General features: G+C 42.8%; 2 protein-coding genes across 8 annotated transcripts in view; one reads left to right on the top strand and one right to left on the bottom strand.

Moving 5' to 3' along the window:
• The first annotated feature begins 9 nt into the window (after positions 1-9).
• Positions 10-10,868, top strand: myoc (myocilin). The gene is given in 5 exon segments (XM_038794953.1): positions 10-569; positions 1,668-1,724; positions 1,913-2,041; positions 9,402-9,440; positions 9,443-10,868. Coding segments are annotated over 5 exon segments (1,398 nt in total). The 5' UTR covers positions 10-139; the 3' UTR covers positions 10,186-10,868.
• Positions 10,869-12,876: 2,008 nt separating this feature from the next.
• prrc2c (proline-rich coiled-coil 2C) overlaps positions 12,877-22,452 on the bottom strand; it is a 126,434-nt gene continuing 116,858 nt past the window's right edge. For 3 of the 7 annotated variants that reach the window (XM_038794942.1, XM_038794943.1, XM_038794945.1), the window contains 10 exons: positions 21,981-22,141; positions 21,054-21,190; positions 20,099-20,333; positions 19,885-19,986; positions 19,110-19,220; positions 18,509-18,724; positions 18,203-18,306; positions 16,933-17,056; positions 15,196-15,429; positions 14,012-14,272 (listed from right to left, as the gene is read on the bottom strand). In XM_038794942.1, the coding sequence (XP_038650870.1) occupies positions 14,012-14,272; positions 15,196-15,429; positions 16,933-17,056; positions 18,203-18,306; positions 18,509-18,724; positions 19,110-19,220; positions 19,885-19,986; positions 20,099-20,333; positions 21,054-21,190; positions 21,981-22,141 (1,685 nt within the window). Of the gene's footprint in view, positions 14,273-15,195; positions 15,430-16,932; positions 17,057-18,202; positions 18,307-18,508; positions 18,725-19,109; positions 19,221-19,884; positions 19,987-20,098; positions 20,334-21,053; positions 21,191-21,980; positions 22,142-22,452 lie in introns of all 7 variants that reach the window. The other 4 variants (XM_038794941.1, XM_038794944.1, XM_038794947.1 and 1 more) reach the window with 4 other exon arrangements.

The raw sequence follows: 22,452 nt of genomic DNA, 5'->3' as shown, positions 1-22,452 counted from the left end.
GTGATGAATGTGGGAGGTGTGGAGTCTTTTGTCATCTTGATGCAATTGTGCCCGCCCCTGGAAAGGCAGTTATAAATAGCCTGGGACTGTCGAGCTTTGAGCTCATCCCTCTTCACTGCCCCGGGGAACAGCAGTCACAATGATCGCCACCTCTCTGCTCGCCCTCGCCTCCTTCATCGTGGAAGCCACCGGCCAGTTGTCGCCCACTTTCTCCCGCACTATGAGCCGGGATGGCCGATGCATTTACTCCTTTACCGTGCCCAGCCCACAAGAGGCGAGCTGCTCGGAGGCCGGCGAGGCTCTGGCCGCTGTCCGGGAGCTGCAGAGGGACAGGGCTGCCCAACAGAGAGAGCTGGAGTCCCTGGGCCATAGGCTGCGGCTGCTGGAGGCCAACCCCCCGGGGGAGAGCCTGAGCCCGGCCCCCAGGCAGCAGGGCGAGGTCCGGAGGCTGCAGATGGAGAAGTTGGACTTACTGAGGCGGCTGGAGAACATGAAGCAGGAGAACATTCACCTCCGAGCGAAGCAGTGTCCCGACAGCCGGGAAACTCTCCAAGACTCCCATCAAGACGGTAAGGACATGCCAGCTCCAGGCACTAGCCAGGGGGCGGGCTTTCCACCTTCCTAACACCAAGCCCATCGGGGCCAAGCTGCTATCGAAAGCCCCTCACTGACACACCCAGTTATTGGGAACCCACCGATTGCAAACATTCTCACCCATTAGAACATAGAGTGCATAAGGAGGCCATTCGGCCCATCGAGTCTGCACGGACCCACTTAAGCCCTCACTTCCACCCTATCCCCATAACCCAATAACTTCTAACCTTTTTGGTCACTAAGGGAAACTGATCATGACCAATCCACCTAACCTGCACATCTTTGGACTGTGGGAGGAAATCCACAGGGAGAACATGCAGACTCGGCACAGACAGTGACCCAGCTGCGAATCGAACCTGGGACCCTGGCACAGTGAAGCTACAGTACTAACCACTTATGCTACCGTGCTGCTCAGGAATCTGCATGAGCAGAGGTTTAGACAGGAAAAAAAGTGAAAGTGCCTCCCAGCTGCTAGAGATCCAGATTCTTGGATTCCCAGCAGCTATAAACACCAACAATTTAACTAAAAGTATCATCCGTTTATTTATATGCATCAACTGCTTTGCAGCGACAGGCGAATGATGAATAAATTAAACACTAACCCGAGTCTAAAGTGATTTGGAGATGCCGGCGTTGGACTGGGGTGAGTACAGCAAGAAGTCTTACAACACCAGGTTAAAGTCCAACAGGTTTGTTTCAAACACGAGCTTTTGGAGCTCAGCTCCTTCCATTCACCTGAGGAAGGAGCTGCTCCGAAAGCTCGTGTTTGAAACAATCGAGTCTAAAGTGAAATCCTTGCTGGAAATGCAAAGATAATGAATCTCCCTGCTGGGACTGGGAAATCAGATTGTTGGCCATTTCCAGCACTTTAAAAATTGTTACTTCTCAAATTGGTATTTTTAAACTCAATGACGAATTTGTCCAACCTTCCATGTGATGCGATTTGTACAATTTTGATTTGCTTTTAGATCTGACAGAAAGCAATAAAGAGACTGTGGGGAGAGGGAGGTACATTTACCCTGGTGACAGTGACAGACTCTGGAAAAAGCTGTTTATATTTTGTCTTGTTTCAGGGAGGCAGGGCGTCACCAGTTTATCATTTCGACAGAAAACACAGCCAGACCGAGGTGGTGAGTCCGAATCTAAAGATTTCTTTAAAAGTAACCCCGTTATTCCTTCTTGAAGGTGGTGATTTAAGAGTAGAATTGTTTGAGAGAAAATAATTCTGATGGTTTCCAGCGATATTAAACTTATAACTTTAGTTTTTGCGTGGCGATTTTCTATTTGCAAAATGCGGAATAATGGTTTCTATCCCCAGCCTATAATTGGAGTTTCGAAAATCCTGGATACCAAGAGCTGAAATCGGAGATCACCGAGATCCCAGCTTCCAGGCTCATACAGCGAGGCGATGCTGGCAGGCCAACCACAACACTACAGCAGAGATCAGGTAGCTGCAAATAAAGTGCACGCATTTAAAAATCCGCCGCTCGACCGTTTGTAGCAGAAATCCCGGGGGTGAGACATATTTTGCATGTCGATTTTAACCCCACCCTCGCCCCGGACTCCGTATTATCGGATATCAAGATGCGCAGTTAATGACGCGACCAGCAGGTGGCGAAAGGGCACCACTGAGCTTCGGTAGCAACTTGCATTTTACACGCTGACTGTACGAGATGCTACAAAACGTTTCACGGGAGACGGGGGCACAAACAAGAGATTAGACGAGGTGACTAAAACAACTCGTGGCTTTAATAAAGGAGTGAGAGGTAGAGTCACCGAGAGGTTTAGAGAAGGAACTCCAGAGCAGCACTTAAGTCAACCTTTTGGTGCAGTTGTTACTGAATTAAAAGGTTACCAAAAGTTCACAGTACTGATAGTCTAGTTCAGGGGTGGGCAAACTACGGCCCGTCAAAGGTCTTTATGCGGCCCACCAAGATCAAGTCATAAAAAAAATTTTTTAAAACAAAATATTTTTTTTTATATAAGGTTAATGTGGGGGGCTGTTGGGTTACTGGTATAGGTGGATACGTTGACTTGAGTAGGGTGATCATTGCTCGGCACAACATCGAGGGCCAAAGGGCCTGTTCTGTGCTGTACTGTTCTATGTTCTATATGAGGCGCCCAGAATCATAACTGGGTGAAGCGCCATTTTTGAAAAGTAGAGATAAAGAGGGCTAAAGGCAGGATGCCGCCGGGGGAAGCGCTGAGGTATATGCCGCACGCTAATTGGTTACAACCGGGACTATTAATACTATGCGGCCCTTTAAAATTGTGAATTTCTGAATGTGGCCCTTGCACGGAAAAGTTTGCCCACCCCTGGTCTAGTTGAACAGCTTTTACATACGCGGGTCAAATTTAGTAAGGGCGGAAAGGGAGATAAAATGAAATTTCATTTTGGTTGTAAGGTACCAACCTACAATCCAAAGGGACCACAAACGTCCAAAAACGATCGACAGGAAGAAAATTCTCCCGGCCCATTCAGGCCTGTCGTACATGGTTGGTACCTTGTGAATACAGCAGACACTCCTTAGGAGAAAGTGGAAAAAAACAGCTCAAATCCCAGGAAAATCAGGGTCAAAATCTGACAAAATAAAGGATAAAAGCAAATTACTGCGGATGCTGGAATCTGAAACAAAAGAGAAAATGCTGGAAAATCTCAGCAGGTCTGGCAGCATCTGTAGGGAGAGAAAAGAGCTAACGTTGAGTCCGATGGCTTTGACAAAGTCATCGGACTCAACGTTAGCTCTTTTCTCTCCCTACAGATGCTGCCAGATTTGCTGAGATTTTCCAGCATTTTCTCTTTCAGAAATCTGACAATTCCTGATCCGAACAAAACCAAACTTCAAAGGGCAGCATGGTAGCATAGTGGTCAGCACAATTGCTTCACAGCTCCAGGGTCCCAGGTTCGATTACGGCTTGGGTCACTGTCTGTGCGGAGTCTGCACATTCTCCCCGTGTGTGCATGGGTTTCTTCCGGGTACTCCGGTTTCCTCCCACAATCCAAAGATGTGCAGGTTATGTGGATTGGCCATGCTAAATTGCCCTTAGTGTTGGACTGGATTATGGGGATAGGGTGGAGGTGTGGGCTTGAGGAGGGTGCTCTTTCAAAGAGCCGGTGCAGACTAGATGGGCCGAATGGCCTCCTTCTGCACTGTAAATTCTAGGGGCAGCACGGTAGCATGGTGGTTAGCATAAATGCTTCACAGCTCTAGGGTCCCAGGTTCGATTCCCGGCTGGGTCACTGTCTGTGCGGAGTCTGCACGTCCTCCCCGTGTGTGCGTGGGTTTCCTCCGGGTGCTCCGGTTTCCTCCCACAGTCCAAAGATGTGCGGGTTAGGTGGATTGGCCATGCTAAATTGCCCGTAGTGTCCTAAAAAGTAAGGTTAAGGGGGGGGGGGGGGGGGGGGGGGTTGTTGGGTTACGGGTATAGGGTGGATATGTGGGTTTGAGTAGGGTGATCATTGCTCGGCACAACATCGAGGGCCGAAGGGCCTGTTCTGTGCTGTACTGTTCTATAAACCAAGGAACAGGAATGTACCAGCGAGAGAGAAAAGCAAATTACTGCGGATGCTGGAATCTGAAACGAAAGGGAAAATGCTGGAAAATCTCAGCAAGTCTGGCAGCATCTGTCGGGCGAGAAAAGAGCTAACGTTTCACGTCAGATGACTGTCAATAACAGACAAAGTGGGAAATATTTATACTGTGGAGTGAGAATGAAAGATGAGTCATAGCCACAGAAACCCAGGGAAGCCGGGTGCTAATGGCCACAGATACCAAGGTGAAAGAGTGTTAATGGCAGTCCCCAGAGAGGACAAAAGATGTGAAAGGTCAAACAGTAGGGAAACTAACATCAGAGGATGAACTGTAAGTGTGGGGGGAGGGGAAGGGGGAAGCAAAGAGGAGAAAGGTGCCGGAAAGGTGGATAAGATTTGGGGGGGGGGGGGAATTAAATGTATATTAAGAAAGAAATGGTAAAAGACAGTTAAAATGAAATGAAAACAAATGGGTCGAGGTGGGGCTGATCATCTGAAGTTGTTGAATTCGATGTTCAGGCCGGAAGGTTGTAGTGTGCCTAACCGGAAGATGAGATGTTGTTCCTCCAGTTTGCGTTGTGCTTCACTGGAACATTGCAGCGAGCCAAGAACAGACATGTGGGCATGGGAGCAGGGTCGTTTATTAAAATGGCAAGCAACAGGAAGGTCAGGATCCTGAATGCGCACAGACTGAAGATGCTCAGCAAAGCGATCACCCCAGTCTGCGTTTGGTCTCTCCGATATAGAGACGACCACATTGGGAGCAGCGTCCTGAATGTGCACAGACCAAAGATGCTCAGCAAAGCGATCACCCAGTCTGCGTTTGGTCTCTCCGATATAGAGGAGACCACATTGGGAGCCGTGCCTGAATGCGACAGCCATCCCTGTGAGTCTGTTACACAAGAACAAGCCTGCGCTTGTCAAGGAGACACAGCCGTGTGAGTCTGTTACACAAGAACAAGCTTGCGCTTGTCAAGGAGACACAGCCAGAGTGGGAATTGCAACTTGGTAATTTGGTGCAGTGAGGTAATTCGGTGCCGAGTGAGAGAAGGTGCTTTTTCAGAGGTGCTTTTTAACCCTGGTAAGTGGCTGGTAAGTCGTTTCTCTTTTCATTGTCTAATTTATTTTTATTTTGAAATTGTAGTTGTATAAGTTTACCTAAGGTTTAAGACATGGCAGGAGATCCCAGACCCGTGTCATGCTCCTCGTGTGCGACGTGGGAGCTCAGGGACACATCCACTGTCCCTGGCTCTTTCACGTGCAAGAAGTGTGTTCAGTTGCAGCTCCTGTTAGACCGCTTGACGGCTCTGGAGCTGCGGATGGACTCACTTTGGAGCATCCGCGATGCTGAGGAGGTCGTGATAGCACATTTAGCGAGTTGGTCACACCGCAGGTGAAAGTTACTGAGGGAGATAGCAAATAGGTGACCAAAAGACAGAGCAAGAGTAGGAAGGCAGTGCAGGTGTCTCCTGCGGTCATCTCCCTGCAAAACAGATATACCGCTTTGGATACTGTTGGGGGAGATGGCTCACCAGGGGAAAGCAGCAGCAGCAAGGTTCATGGCACCGTGGCTGGCGCTGCTGCACAGCAGGGCAGGAAGAAAAATGGCAGCGGTTCTGTGGACGCAATCGAGACTCCAGGATGGTGTGTTGCCTCTCTGGTGCAAGGGTCAAGGATGTCTTGGAGCGGCTGCAGGATATTCTAGGGGGGAGGGGGGGATACAGCCAGCTGTCGTGGTGCACATAGGCACCAACGATATAGGTAAAAAACAGCACGAGGTCCTACAAGCGGAATTCAGGGAGTTAGGAGTTAAACTAAAACGTAGGACCTCAAAGGTAGTAATCTCAGGATTGCTACCAGTGCCACGAGCTAGTCAGAGAAGGAATGTCAGGATAGATAGGATGAATGCGTGGCTCGAGAGATGGTGCAAGAGGGAGGGATTCAAATTCCTGGGGCATTGGGACCGGTTCTGGGGGAGGTGGGACCAGTACAAACCGGACGGTCTGCACCTGGGCAGGACTGGAACCGATGTCCTATGGGGGGTGCTTGCTAGAGCTGTTGGGGAGGGTTTAAACTAATGTGGCAGGGGGATGGGAACCGATGCAGAAAGTCGGAAGGTAGTAAAACAGGGACAGAAGCAGAAGGAAGTAAGGGGAAAAGTGCAAGGAAGAGAAGACATAGTCAAAAATCAAAAAGGGTGACAGCACAAGGTACAGTGACTGAGGGGAGCTCAGTGAATAGGCCCAGTAATACTAAAAGGAATAAAACTGGAGATGTTAAGATTCAAAACAGAGGTAAAAAAAACCCCAACATAAGTGTATTTTACCTGAATACTCGTAGTATTCGGAATAAAGTAAATGAGTTGATGGCACAAATCATCGTGAATAACTATGATTTAGTGGCCATTACTGAAACATGGTTAAAGGATGGTCACAACTGGGAGTTAAATATCAGAGGGTATCAAACTATTCAGAATGACAGAGTGGAAGGTAAGGGAGGTGGTGTTGCTCTGTTATTTAAGGATGACATCCGGGCAATAGTAAGGGATGACATCGGTGCTATGGAGGATAAGGTTGAATCCATTTGGGTGGAAATCAAGAATAGTAAGGCGAAAAAGTCACTGATAGGAGTAGTCTATCGGCCACCAAATAGTAACGTTATGGTGGGGCAGACAATAAACAAAGAAATAACTGATGCATGTAGAAATGGTACAGCAGTTATCATGGGGGATTTTAATCTACATGTCGATTGGTTTATCCAGGTCGGTCAAGGCAACCTTGAGGATGAGTTTATAGAATGTATCCGCAATAGATTCCTAGAACAGTATGTAATGGAACCTATGAGGGAACAAGCGGTCCTAGATCTTGTCCTGTGTAATGAGACAGGATTGATTCATGATCTCATAGTTAGGGATCCTCTCGGAAGGAGCGATCACAATATGGTGGAATTTAAAATACAGATGGAGGGTGAGAAAGTAAAATCAAATACTAGTGTTTTGTGTTTAAACAAAGGAGATTACAATGGGATGAGAGAAGAACTAGCTACGGTAGATTGGGAGCAAATACTTTATGGTGGAACAGTTGAGGAACAGTGGAGAACCTTCCAAGCGATTTTTCACAGTGCTCAGCAAAGGCTTATACCAACAAAAAGGAAGGACGGTAGAAAGAGGGAAAATCGACCGTGGATATCTAAGGAAATAAGGGAGAGTATCAAATTGAAGGAAAAAGCATATAAAGTGGCAAAGATTGGTGGGAGACTAGAGGACTGGGAAATCTTTAGGGGGCAACAGAAAGCTACTAAAAAAGCTATAAAGAAGAGTAAGATAGAGTATGAGAGTAAACTTGCTCAGAATACAAAAACAGACAGTAAAAGTTTTTACAAATATATAAAACAAAAAAGAGTGGCTAAGGTAAATATTGGTCTTTTAGAGGATGAGAAGGGAGTTTTAATAATGGGAGATGAGGAAATGACTGAGGAACTGAACAGGTTTTTTGGGTCGGTCTTCACAGTGGAAGACACAAATAACATGCCAGCGACTGATAGAAATTAGGCTATGACAGGTGAGGACCTTGAGGGGATTGTTATCACTAAGGAGGGAGTGATGGGCAAGCTAATGGGGCTAAAGGTAGACAAGTCTCCTGGCCCTGATTGAATGCATCCCAGAGTGCTAAAAGAGATGGCTAGGGAAATTGCAGATGCACTAATGATGATTTACCAAAATTCACGATTCTGGGGTGGTTCCGGTGGATTGGAAATTAGCAAACGTGACACCACTGTTTTAAAAAAGGAGGTAGGCAGAGAGCAGGAAATTATAGGCCAGTGAGCTTAACTTCGGTAGTAAGGAAGATGCTGGAATCTATCATCAAGGAAGAAATAGCATCTGGATAGAAATTGTACTATTGGGCAGACACAGCATGGGTTCATAAAGGGCAGGTCGTGCCTAACTAATTTAGTGGAATTTTTTGAGGACATTACCAGTGCAGTAGATAACGGGGAGCCAATGGATGTGGTATATCTGGATTTCCAGAAAGCCTTTGACAAGGTGCCACACGAAAGGTTGCTGCATAAGATAAAGATGCATGGCATTAAGGGTAAAGTAGTAGCATGGATATAGGATTGGTTAATTAATAGAAAGCAAAGAGTGGGGATTAATGGGTATTTCTCTGTTGGCAATCAGTAGCTAGTGGTGTCCCTCAGGGATCCGTGTTGGGCCCACAATTGTTCACAATTTACATAGATGATTTGGAGTTGGCGACCAAGGGCAATGTGTCCAAGTTTGCAGATGACACTAAGGTGAGTGGTAAAGCGAAAAGTGCAGAGGATACTGGAAGTCTGCAGAGGGATTTGGATAGGTTAAGTGAATGGGCTAGGGTCTGGCAGATGGAATACAATGTTGACAAATGTGAGGTTATCCATTTTGGTAGGAATAACAGCAAACGGGATTATTATTTAAACAATAAAATATTAAAGCATGCCGCTGTGCAGAGAGACCTGGGTGTGCTAGTGCATGAGTCACAGAAAGTTGGTTTACAGGTGCAACAGGTGATTAAGGCGGCAAATGGAATTTTGTCCTTCATTGCTAGAGGGATGGAGTTTAAGACTAGGGAGGTTATGTTGCAATTGTATACGGTGTTAGTGAGGCCACACCTGGAGTATTGTGTTCAGTTTTGGTCTCCTTACTTGAGAAAGGACATACTGGCACCGGAGGGTGTGAAGAGGAGATTCATTAGATTAATCCCAGAGCTGAAGGGGTTGGATTATGCGGAGAGGTTGAGTAGACTGGGACTGTACTCGTTGGAATTTAGAAGGATGAGGGGGGGATCTTATAGAAACTTTAAAAATAATGAAGGGAATAGATAGGATTGATACGGGCAGGTTGTTTCCACTGGCGGGTGAAAGCAGAACTAGGGGACATAGCCTCAAAATAAGGGGAAGTAGATTTAGGACTGAGTTTAGGAGGAACATCTTCACCCAAAGGGTTGTGAATCTATGGAATTCCTTGCCCAGTGAAGCAGTTGAGGCTCCTTCATTAAATGTTTTTAAGGTAAAGATAGATAGTTTTTTGATGAATAAAGGGATTAAGGGTTATGGTGTTCGGGCCGGAAAGTGGAGCTGCGTCCACAAAGGATCAGCCATGATCTCATTGAATGGCGGAGCAGGCTTGAGGGGCCAGATGGCCTACTGCTCCTAGTTCTTATGAAACAAGTTCTTGCTCGTGCGGTACAAGAAAAAGTTATATGCAGTGCCTGAATCAACTGGTTTCTTAATCTTTCAGGTTGTGGAATGCTAGAATGGGTAGGAGAACCAGTTACGTTCCAAAAGCAGACAGCATTGTAGGGAAGTACGGAGTTTGGATGAAAGATCCTGAGCCAACACCACCTCGCAACAAGGAGTCCATCTGGAGAATCAACGCAGTTGGCACTGACATTCGGCAGCTGTACGAGTATCATGACCTAGATCAGTTCATGAGGGGCTACCCCAACAAAGTTTATATGCTACCAGAACCAATAGAAAGCACAGGGAGTGTCATTTACAGAGGGTCCTTATATTACCAGAAACGCAGGTCAAGGACCTTACTGAGATATGAAATGAAAACAGAGACCATTTTAGTTCGAAAGGACTTGCCCAACGCAGGCTACCGAGGAGTCTACCCATACTCCTGGGGTGGCTACACAGACATAGATTTGGCTGTCGATGAGCTGGGGCTTTGGGTAACCTACAGCACCAATCAGGCTCAAGGAGCCATTGTGATCTCTAAATTGGATCCAAACACTCTGGAAACAGAGCAAACCTGGACGACGGCGATACGCAGAAGATCGGTTGCTAATTCTTTTATGATCTGCGGAACTCTCTACACACTAAACAGCTATTCCAATCACAATGCCATCATCAATTTTGCCTACAACACCAACACAAACAGTACCAAGGTGCTGAACATCCCATTTGAAAACCGCTACCGTTACAACAGCATGACTGATTACAACCCAGCAGAAAAGAAGATCCTGGCTTGGGACAATTTTAACATGGTCATGTATGATATTAGGCTTTCAAAAGTATGAAGGCCTCAAAAGTATTTTCGATGGACAAGACAAATTGTTATTTTCTCTATTCAAATAAAAATGTATATAATGGCTAATTATAGCACAGCAGTAATTTGAGCACTAATTCCAGAGCAGAGACATCATTTAGGAGGGAAGCAAACGTTAGAATAATTCAACGTTAAAAGTTTGAACAACCGTGATGCACATGATGCTTAATTTGATTTAAAATAATTCTTGAAAATCTATAACGTGATCGTCAGATTATCCCTGCAAAGAATCTTACTGCAGCCTCACTGTAAACCAATCTGACAGCATTAAGTACAGCTGAGAATAGGAGTTTAGTTGGCTTACCGACATAGTTCAATCACCAACCAGATTATTTATTTCATGGTCAAACGTTAGGTTCGCTGGGAGGGGAGAGAAAGAGAATGTGGAAGGAATCCAAAATTGGTTCAATGAATTAGCAATCATGTACTGGGGCACAAAAAGAATGTGCCTGCAAATCACTAAACTAAGTGTTTCAATTTGGACTGGATATGGTTGGACTGAGTTAACAATTTAATTTACCAAGAGACAAACGTGCATCCACAGAATTTAACAGGGCTGGATCTCTGCAGCCTGTACTTAAATCTGTACCAAAGCTTTCAAAGTATCAGCACTGGATTTTCTTTTACCATTTGTAAAATAAAAGTTAAAGTTGGTATAGACTTTTTGCATGTTCCTTTCCCATACAAGTGTAAACAATATCAATCAGCATTGTTTATGGAAATCACTTAGGCTGTGAGCATATGGAAAGCGTTGAACATGAGAGTCAGGGTGGCACATGACGCTGAGGACAGGGGTTTGGTCACAGCCCCGGGTCACTGTCTGTGTGGAGTTTGCACATTCTCCCAGTGTCTGCGTGGGTTTCACCCCATAACCCAAAGATGTGCAGGTTAGGCAGATTGATCACGCTAAACTTCCCATTAATTGGGGGGGGGGAAAATTCTCTAAATTAATTTTTTTTAAAAAAGAAAATGAGTCTTCAGTCGGAACCTCCATCGAAATTGAAAAGTAGAGAAGTTATGCTAAAGCCTTTGATGGATCACACTTGAGAGTCTGGTCACCATGTAATAAAAACTACATAACGGCATTATAGAGGGTAATGAGAAGATTTATAAGGATGGTGCCAGAACTGTGCAAGTATAAACATGTAGGAAGAATGAACAGACTGGATCTCTCTTTTCTTGAAAAAAGGCTGAGTGGTGACTTCCTAATGGTCTTTAAAACAATAAAAATGTTTTGATGAATTGAGCAGAGAGAGAATGGTTCTTCTTGTGGGGAAGAGCTTAGAGACCACCAACATGATAGTCACCAAGAAATCCAATAAGGAATTAAGAAACCTCTTCACCCGGAGTACAGAATTGGCTGCCGCAGGTAGTTGAGGCAATTAGCATAGATGCGCTTAAGGGGGAATTTAGTCGAGCATTTGTGAGATAAGGGAAGAGAATCACAGAATACTATAGTGCAGAAAAGGCCCTTCGGCCCATCGAGTCTGCATCGATGCACAAAAGTCCCTGACCTGCCCACCTAATCCCATTTGCCAGCACTTGGCCCATAGCCTTTAATGTTATGACAAGCCAGGTACATTTTAAAGGACGCGAGGCATCCCGCCTCTACCACCCTTCCAGGCAGTGCATTCCAGACCTTCACCACTCTGGGTAAAAACGTTTTCCCTCAAATTCCCCCGCAACCTCCCACCCCTCAACTTTGAACTCGTGCCTCGCAACTGATCCTTCAACTAAGAGGAATAGTTGCTCCCTATCCACCCTCTCCATGCCCCTCATTATCTTGTACACCTCAATCAGGTCACTTCTCTGCCTTCGCTGCTCCAGAGAAAACAACCCAAGCCTATCCAACCTCTCTTTATAACTTAAATGTTCCATCCCAGGCAACATTCTGGTGAAACTTCTCTGCACCCCTTCAGTAAAATTACATCCTCCCTATAATGTGGCGACCAGAATTGCACACAGTACTCCAGCTGTGGCCTCATCAAAGTTCTATACAGCTCCATCATGACCTCCCAGCTTTTATAATCTTTGCCCCGACTGATAAGAGTGCCCCATATGCCTTTTTCACCACCCTATTAACCTGCTCTTCTGCCTTCAGAGATCTATGGACAAACATGCCACGGTCCCTTTGTTCCTCGGAACTTCCAAGTGTCAGACGTTTCATAGTATACTTCCTTGTTAAATCACTCCTTCCAAAGTGTATCACCTCACACTTTTCAGGGTTGAATTCCATCTGCTACTTATCCACCCATTTGACCATCCCATCTATATCTTCCTGTAACCCACATAAACCACAGAGGTGATAAGTACAGATTTAGATGTGAAAAGCTGGGAGGATGCTGTGGACTAATTGGGTCGAATGGCCTGTTTGTGAGTTGTATAACAGCCAGCCAACTGTGTGTCATTTTGGCCCTGAAGTATCAAACATACATACTATTGTTGTTTGCTTTGAGAAAAAAGTGATATCTGAAAGGGGCCAGAGAAAGAGGAGCAAGGGAAAGATATGCAAATTCATGGTCATAATCCAAGTCAGTGTTTCTTGATAATGCAAAATATACTGCAACTGGCAACATTGAGAAGTACTCTAATTCAAAGTGGAGGACCAGAATACAAATTGCTACTATTAAAACAAGGTAAAAAAAAAGAACCTGAAAAAAAATTTCAGAGCATATTTTTATTAGTTATGTAACCAAACCAAATTAATCGTAAATAGGATCATACATATTTAATAGTGCGTTAACCCTGTACAAATGAAAAAAATTAAAGTATAATATTTCTATACCAATGTGGCTGTTAACTTCTGTACAATGCCAAACGAATACACAGTACAGGTGGATTACAAATCTCAAAAATTAGACATCACAGCTGAAATTTCAAAGTAAGCAAATAAAACGGACTGCCAAAACACATTACTGATGGAAAGCAGCCTTCTCAGCAGTGTAGCTTTCCCAGTGCCACCCCAGCCATGTGACAAAAATATACACATCAATAAATCAATCTTTTAGCTCAAGCTTTGTGCCAAGGTTTCGAATACCAATAACAGCAACTCTCTATTGTTTTGTACCTTCATCAGAACCTCATTTGTATCAAACCTGGGTAAGATTTCTGTAATAAAAACAGCTGTGTTGCTAGCACAGTCACTAATTAATGATTGATCATAAGCAGATAGACAAGATATCTTACATTCACGTAGTATAATACAGTACATCCTACAACTATAATACTAGCATACAATCAAAAAAGGCAATATTAGACTTGTGATTAAAATGGTGTATGCGTAAACACAATTGGAATTTAATAGGCTCAAAAAGGGAGCTTAACTCAGTCATAGGTGAATCACTGTGGACTTCACTGTAATTAAGCTTATGAAAAATTTTAAATGATACATTTTAACAAGAAGATTATTAAATTGCTGTCTTAAAAAGCATAAAACTGGTCAGCGTTCATTCACTGGCTTGGCCATTTTTACCTAATTTCAGTGATTATCTGAAGGAAAAGAAATGCCACACAAGTCAGACATTGCCTTTTCAAATTTTCAAGATTCAAAAGTCAACATTAAATGTTCATCATAGGATTAGTTTACACATCTGGGCTTGACTCTTGCTCAAAATAGTGATCCATCTGATTCTGCACATCGAAATAGTCAGCTTTCGCTTAACTACTTCACATCTCACTTCTTTGTTATAAAAGAAATTTCATGTTTTGAGCTCTACTTTTCTGCTCTTATCTCACAGAGAAGAGCTCTCATTACACCCCGAGGATGTTTAGAACACCTACTCTGTTCTATCAGCAATTTAGGATTTTGTTTCTTCTGTTTTAACTGCCTGAGGTTTGATTGGTCCAGTTCGAACGGGTTTTGACATGGCAGCCTGACTAGGGTTGGGTTTTTCTTCCACCTTCTCGTCTCTAGTGCTTGTAACACCTGTTCCGCTCTCAGTTGGTTTACTCCCACTGCTGTCATTTTTGTGAACTTTGCTCATTGGCTGTTTGATTTGCTGCTGCTGGTCAGAGAAGAACTTGTGTGTGGACTGAAGCACCTCAGCTCGCTGCTTAGCCTTAAATATAAAGGGGGAAACAAATTAGTGCTTTGATGAGCCTTTTGGACAAGAACTGGAGCTACACACTAAAAATAAATCCAGTAATGTGGCAAAGAGCTGGAAAGCATTCACAGAAATTGTCTCTCTTTCAAGGTGTGCTGGAAACCAACCCCAAAGACAGCTCACAGACAATAATTGGTTGCAGAAATATAAAACTAGCTTCTCTGGAGCAGCTTTGTGGCAGTACCCTCTATAGTATACAGAAACACATGTTCAAAATGATTAAACCTCACTACTTAATGTATGCAAATTCCCAACAAGACAAAATTGCTGTGATGATTCAAATACCTGAGAAATTCATAGTGGGCTTCCAATGGGTTTATACTGTAAAGCGGCTGCAAATCTGATATGCTTGCAAGTTTTCAAGTTCTAGTAACTGCAGTATGGGTGAAAGATCTGTTTCTTCAAGTGAACTAATTGATATCACATCTTATTTTTATTTTGTAGAATGCAACACATTTATTCTCTTTGTTTTGGAAAATTAACATATGGACATAATTAAATATTTTTGGCAGAAAAAGATAATTCTTTTTCATCACCCCCAGTGTCAAAAGTAATTCACAACCCCCCCCCCCCCCCCTGTTCAAGTGGAAAGTCAGAACTTTAAGAACTGTGGCAGGAAAAAGTTGATAATATACCTGCCAGCCTTGATGGTTAATTTTTTCCCCCCAAGTTAATAATTAGTGGCATTCTTTAATGTTCCAGATCAATTAACTAAGAAATAAGCCACTATAAGAACAATGTACATATATTACGAAGCAGAATCTTGACTGTCCACATTTCATGTTCTGATTAGGACCACAGTTTCATTTGGTATCAAGGTTTTTAACAGGTATAATCTATGTAATTAGTTTTTCTACATAACTGCCAATAATGCTAACCTTCAAATCCTGTTCAGCCATCATTGCAGCTTGGGCCTGGTTTCCACGGATCCCCTGTGTAGGTCCTGAAGGAACCCTTGGTGTATGCTGAGGACGAGTATGGCAGATGATACCTGTGGTCATTTGAGGTTGCATCTGATTTGCCAGGGGCATTGGAGGCCTCTGAACAGGAGCTGAAAAAGTATTTCCATGAGGTCTTACCAATGGAGGGACCAGGTTAGGTTGGGAAAGCATCTGGTGAAAACAATTAGAATGGAATGTAATTCCCCTCTTATGTCCGCACTGTGTGACGCCTGCATTATAATCAGCAGTATCATTTTAACACAAGTGGAAGCTACATAAAATACAAGAGGTTGAAGGCAAAACAGGATTCTCATAGCAGATGCATTTTATTTAGGTTTGAGGATGGATACGTTAGCACTGAGGATGCAGTAATGGTCAATGTTCCAATTGGTGAAAGGCAGAAGAGACAGCGAATGAGCCTGGTTCTTTCTTCCTGAACATCGCCCAGTGACTCTTTGCTTCTGTCCAGTGACTTGCAAAGTTTCTGTCTATGGATGTTAAATGTTCATAGAACTGGGTTCCAAATTGGGAAGCTCCCCTCAATCAAACAGCCTGGCAACATTTATCATTCAGATATACACACAAAGAATGTCCACATAGGTAAGATACAAAGAGCTGTTCATATACACATCTTTCAGCTTCAGTCAGCATACTGAGGCAAAGAGACACAAATGTAAACTTCCAATTAGTTAACCCGATCACTTGATAGTTTGAATTAAAATGCCTTAGTAGCAACCCAATCTCATTGCAGATAAAATCTCGTGTGGAAAAGTTAGGTAAATTAAGCATTAAAAAACTGGCGTTATGGTAAGTGAGCTAGATCAATAACCAAGACACATTCCTGTCAACACTGAAAACTCTTCAGAATTTAAAGATGTAAAGTTCTTTTCAACCAATTACAGCTGTTTAATTACAATATTCTCATGATGCTCCTTCACAAACACAAAAAAATTAACGGTCACTGAATTGGGTTGGCTTTAACGCTTCAAGAGACAATTCAAAAAAACAGAAATGGTAGGAACAGTGTTAACTGGGTATGCTATTGAGGGCTCCCAGCTCATATAGTTGTCATTCCGGTTTAATGCATATTTACACAATTGACATTTTAGGATGTGTTTAGTGTTACAATGACAATATTAAACGCTTTTTTCTTTGACGCCAGTTGTCAGGCATCAAAAGCACAATTTGCTCCAAGAAATAAAGTTACAAGTTTTGTCTTTCAAGGCAGACAAAATATTGGTATACAATTCTAAAATTGGGAGAAACCCATAAAATTATATATAAAATAAGTCAGAGGAAGGAGGAATAAGGCGATTAAGGAAGCTGAATGTTTAGTAGTACGGAGTGCAAGGTGAAACTGCTGAAAACTCTACCCTGGGCAGAAGCCACTATGTGGACTTTTTGGGAGTTTAAAAAACTTTTGTTACTTTCAGTAATTAGCAACTTAGCCCCAAGATTCTCTTTCCCCTCCATCAAAGGAAGATAAAAAGGAGGAAAAGACATTCTTTACAAAATATTTTGAGTCAACAGTGATGTATGAAGATTAAAATCTTTTTCATTGGCTTCAGAAGAAATGCCGAGATGTTACTTTATCTGAAAGCATGTAACCCAAAAGGAAAGTATTTTGAAGGCACTAGTGCCAAAGCGTCTTTGGTTTGTGCTTTACATACGCACCTGTGGTGGGAATTGTGGTGGAAATGGCTGTGCAATCCGAACCCCTGCTGCAGAGGAAAATTGTTTCTGGTAGACCATATTGTTGATCTTGCTGGATTGGCCATTTGGACTTGTAGAACTGGCTCTAAAAATGAAAAAATATCGATCACAAAATGCAATGCAAGCTCACAAAAATAAATTTGTATTTGTCTGCAGTTAGAGGATAAAATGAGGTGCGACAGAGATCATTTAACATGATTAAGGACTCAATCCCTCTATACAGCATTGCTTTTTTCAAAATTGACTAGAAAAAAATGCAGATGTCCCCTTGTCGATCATATTTCTGGCATTTTAAAAAGTACCGTGTATCTAACACATCCCAGCTAATTAACATTTGCTTGGCCAAGTTGCATGAATGAAATGTCAGCAACACAAATTGTATTAATAAAGCACCTCGAATGAGAGAAAACGTCTGAAAGCACTTTTCTGAAAGCACTTCACAGGAACTTAAGGCGCCAAAAATTGACACCAAGCTAAGGAATAGGATCAGGTCAGTGGCCATCAGCATGGTGCAAAGAGAATCTTAAAAGTGGAGCGTTGGAGACAGTAATGTAGTTGGCAATTCCAAAAATAAGGGCCTAGCTGGCTGACGGCATGGCCATTAATGAAGATATGGGGGGGGTTATTGAGCAATAGTCAAGAGCTGGAGAAACTCAAAACTCTTGAAGCCTTGTAGAGATAAGGAGGTTGTAGACGTAGGTAGGGGCAAAGCCATGGAGGGACCCGAATGTGGATGAGAGTTTTAGACTGGGCATGGGTGCAGGCTGGATTATAGGCTGCCGTGGTTTGGACGAGCTCAAGTTTGTAGAGGGTGTAAGGTGGGAGGTCAGCCAGGAATGGTTGAGTTGGGAGGAAGGAAACGCATGGATAAGGGTTTCAACAACAGAAAGGTTGAGACAGGAACAGTGGTGTGCATCAATGCGGTGAATGTAGGCAGTATTTACCAGGGAGAATATGTGGAATTGGAAGCTCAGATCTGGATCAAGGAGGACAAGGATAGGAGCAGCCTGGTTCAGCTTGAGAAGCACCTTAAGGTGGGGATGGTATCAGGAGTGAGGGAACGGAGTTTGTGATGTGGACTGCATGGTGTTTAGGATGTGGAATAATAGTTTGACAAGAGACCAATGGAGGGGGTTGACAATTGTGGTGATGAGGTATAGTTTGATGTTTTCAATGTATATGCCGATCCTTATGTGGTGTCATAAGTCTCTCTCAATTGTTCAAAATTTACCTGAATGGACTGGAAGTTGGTGTAATACTTCGTACACTGATTGGTGGTGTACCTGGTTTTACATCTACACTACATCCATAAGGCTTTAGGTCCATCTCAGGCATCTGAAATAAGCAAATATTTCACTATTACTCACACTCCTAACTACTACTATTGGAAGTTTAACATCACTAAAATGTTTTATAAAAGAAATGTTAACTAAACTTCCGGACATTTACAAATTAAGCACATTTTTAGATCAAAATTGACAATTAAAAAAAAACCTAATCCAATTACTCTTCTGAACAACCCGTTTCATATCCCTACCTTGCCTGCTGCAGGAATCATGCTGGCCTGTGCTCCTGTTGCAATTAGACCCCTAAAGGGTTGGTTCATCTGTGTTGGCCTACTCAGATTGTGAGGCTGCGTCTGAGCTGGAGTGTGCTGTAGAGGTTGTAGGGATTGGGGTAAAGCAATCAAGGGTTGTCCTGCAGATCCAAAACTGGGTAAGGAAAGCTGTGAACCTGGAAGCGGTAAAGTCACCTGCGAGAAAATAAAAACAGCTAGCACTAGCAATAATAACAGGTTCTTCAATTTCTTTGACAGTCCCAAACATAATTATACCAATCCACTGCAAAACATAGCAACATTTCTTTAGCTCAGAGAGTTCCCCATAGGAAGGATGCAAATTGAGGGGATCAGTTCTATGGCTCCACTGGAGCATTGCCTCATAATCAATTATAGAACGCGATGTACAAAGATCTAGAAAATACACGACAAGCAAAATGAAGGAAGAGCTAGTCAAACAATTGATTACCAGGATGTATGGCAAGTGTACAGGATGTTGAAGACGGCATTAATTTTAAACATAGCCTCCTTTTTAAACTATTCTGATATTTCAGACAGAAAGACACCTGAAGCTTTTTACCTGTTGAAGAGCAGCATTGGGTGACTGCGCTGTGCTGTAGTAGTTACTTTGGCCAGGTTGTTGAACCTGGCCTGCGTAGAGGTTGGCTGGCTGAGTAAGACCCGGCCTCGCCTACACAGAAACATGTCGTTCAAGTTAATATCAAGTACGCTGGTAGACGCAATAACTATTTTAAATGGCACAGATTTTAATATTTAATTAAAACGAAACCCTACTCTATTTAAAAACTGGAAAACTTCTGATAGGCTACTCACCACCACAGTCCTGTGCCCCGGAGAAATTCAGCTTGATTTATTATGCAAATGAGCAACATTTGTGACTCAGAAGTAGCCAGGTTCACCAGGTAAACAGAAGTGAAACTGCATTTCCTTTCTGGGAAATCTGGCCACACTGAGCTATAAGAACCAAATAATTGTAATGCTCCTTGTAGTAAAGAGCAATATTGTCTCAAGCTGAATAACTCAAAAATAAAGAAGCATGTACTAGGAGAAGCAGGATAAGTGCCTGTAATGGTGAATAACGTATTGGAATGAGTAATTTTTGAGTAGAGTAGGGTCATAAGCGTGCAAAAAAAGGGCGGCATCCCTGCCCCCCTAGAGGTTACAGTCAGCCTAATTTACTTTATCATTTTGTACTTTATACAGGATTAAAACAAAAGACATGAAAATCAAATTACATGATTTTTAAAAGCTTTCTGATTAAACTAATTACTAGCAATGCAGAAAGTGTACATGTTGTTTTCTTTTTAAAATATTTCTTTAGACGGGGTACTTACTTTCCTATGATAATGTTGAAAGGTATGGTAGCATATATTGTAGTTGCCTGCCTCGGCTTCTCCCGTTCTCAGACCCTGCACATGCCACTGATTAGAGTTCCCCTTTAAAAGCAGACCCATGCAACACTTTTGATCATAAATGCAGACTTGAAAAAGTTTCAATGCAAACAATATTGCCCTTATTAACCTCAACTAATGATCATGTTGTACATACCTGTATTAAATGGGTGTCAATAAGTTGAGAACCAGCAAGACCAGACGCCTGATTTAATGAATGCTCATAAAGGATAGGAATGGGTTGTGCATTGGAAGTCTGTTGAAATGCTAAACCAGATTGAGCCTTGGCTAGGTCTTGGGCTTGAACTGCGGAAAAGTTGTGTAAAGCTGCACCCGAGAGGACTACAGGAGATGGCTGAGAGAGGCTGTTTTGCATGAAAGCTTGTTGAGTCCTGTAGGATGAAGCAATGCAGCAGAAAGTCAATAATATTGCTGCAGAGAAATGCAAGAGGATATCTTTATTGACATTTTCAAGCTACTTCCCAAATAATCTTCAAATTCAATGTACTAAAAGCATTAGAAATTTTTGGAAAGGATTCCAAGGTCTGTAACACAAGAAATCAAATCACAACATTTCTGCTGATTTATAAAGTAAACCTTGTGAGAAAAATAAACATGAATAAGCACAGGCAATTGCATATGTTGAAGTATCCATAACAGAAAACTCCAAGTTTTCTGTTAGGGAGTTATTATGCAATTTTAAATAGCAGCACTAACTACACAAATCAAAAAAGATGCTGATTCAAATGTTGAAATGCTTGTTATCTGTTGTCCAATGGGAGCCATTACCGCACTGGATACTTGGGATACTCTGATCCCACTGGCAGCACACCCCCGCCGTAGATTTCCCGGCAGCATGGGGTGGCTTCAATGGCAATTCCCATCGACAACAGGGGACACACCAAAAAATCCCACCGCCAGTGAAATCCCACTGCCGAGAAACACATGGCTAGGAGGCCAGAGTGCCCCACCCTTAGTTATAACTGGGCTTGAACTGGGCCTCGTCGTCAAGATTTCTACCCATCAAGAGAAATAACAAAGAGAAACAGAAGGTTGAATGCCTGACTGCCACAATACGTTAACAGATTAAAATTCAAAGGGAGCAGCTTTACCTGAAAGGTTGCAACGATGTGTTGAACATTTCCTGGGCCTGTGAGACAGAAGGCCCCCCCCCTAAACTCAGCTGAGCCTGTGGTTGACCTGGAATTGGTGCATATATAGGTATTGAGATCTGTTGAACTGCAGTTGGCTAGTACAAAAAAAAATTAAGAAAGCAATTACTTCAAGAAACATCATTCTCTCAATACAAACTTTCCTGCAAGAAAATAGGAGGTTACGCTAGAAGCACACAATCACAATAAATCCACAACTCAAGTTGCCCACAGTTAAGACAGTCTTCCCCAACAACAGTAGTATGTGTACTATCCTTTTGGAAGAGTGGAGTGGTGAACAGGTTTCCTGACCCCAACAGGATATGCCTAGTGATGGGAGATTAATGCGGTCGTCACTCAAGACTAAATGTAGTGCTTTTATTGCATACCTGATCATTTTAAGATAGTCCTTGGGGGAAAACTTGAATTGATCATGCAAAGAACCTTTCAATGTCATGTTCAGCTTGACAAATAAAATTAACAGAAGTGCACTAGACTATAAGGGTCTGTAGGCATACAAATAATCCAAATGTCAGTAATAGATTTATGAATATGATATTACTTTGTACAAAATATTTTCTTCTTTGGATGTCTTCCCGGGAAAGTCACACTAAAAAGTGAGTCAATTACTTTACAAAGGAACTGGAAACTATCATTAACATTACTTTGGTAATTTACTCAGGAAGCTGGTGGCCCACAGGCACTTTGAAAATCATAAAGCAGCTCTCCCTAACTTTGCTATCCATTTACGTAGGCAAAATTGAAAGTAGAATGGCTTTAAAGCACAAACCTACAACAGGACTGAAGGAAAAAATAAAATTGAAAACTCTTTGGTAGAAAGGAAATTTAATATCCTACACAAATACATTACCATAAAAAAAAACGTACAAATGCTCTGAGATTCTGAAAGGTAGAAGGATGTCGTACTTGTGAAGGGCCTGTCTGGAAGCCTTGTTGCTGTGCCAGAGATGGGGGAGCTAAGCGAGGATGTTGTGCACTGAACAAATGGCTGGTATCCATATAGAAGGTTGGGATCTGTCCTGCAGGCCCTGTGAATGAAATCAAAATGTCTATTCATCATACTTACTAAATTCTACTATAAAACTTTTCAATCATTGCCTGCATTCTCAAAAACAAATTGAACTTGCGCTAGAAACAAAACAAAATCTGGAGCAGTCAAGGCAAGATATTAATGTTTAGTGAAAGTGAGGAAATTGCTCACATCTATAAATTTGGAGACGACCTTAAAAAGATCCTCTCTATGCTGGCTCATGAATGGCCAGTACATGGGTACACTGAACCTCAAATTTCCCAGCACCATTCATATTAGACTGTAACACAATATAAACTGCGTTACTTA

The sequence above is a fragment of the Scyliorhinus canicula genome, chromosome 4 (assembly GCF_902713615.1).
Source record: "Scyliorhinus canicula chromosome 4, sScyCan1.1, whole genome shotgun sequence".
Lineage (NCBI taxonomy): Eukaryota > Metazoa > Chordata > Chondrichthyes > Carcharhiniformes > Scyliorhinidae > Scyliorhinus > Scyliorhinus canicula.
This window is presented reverse-complemented; position numbering and strand designations above follow the sequence as displayed.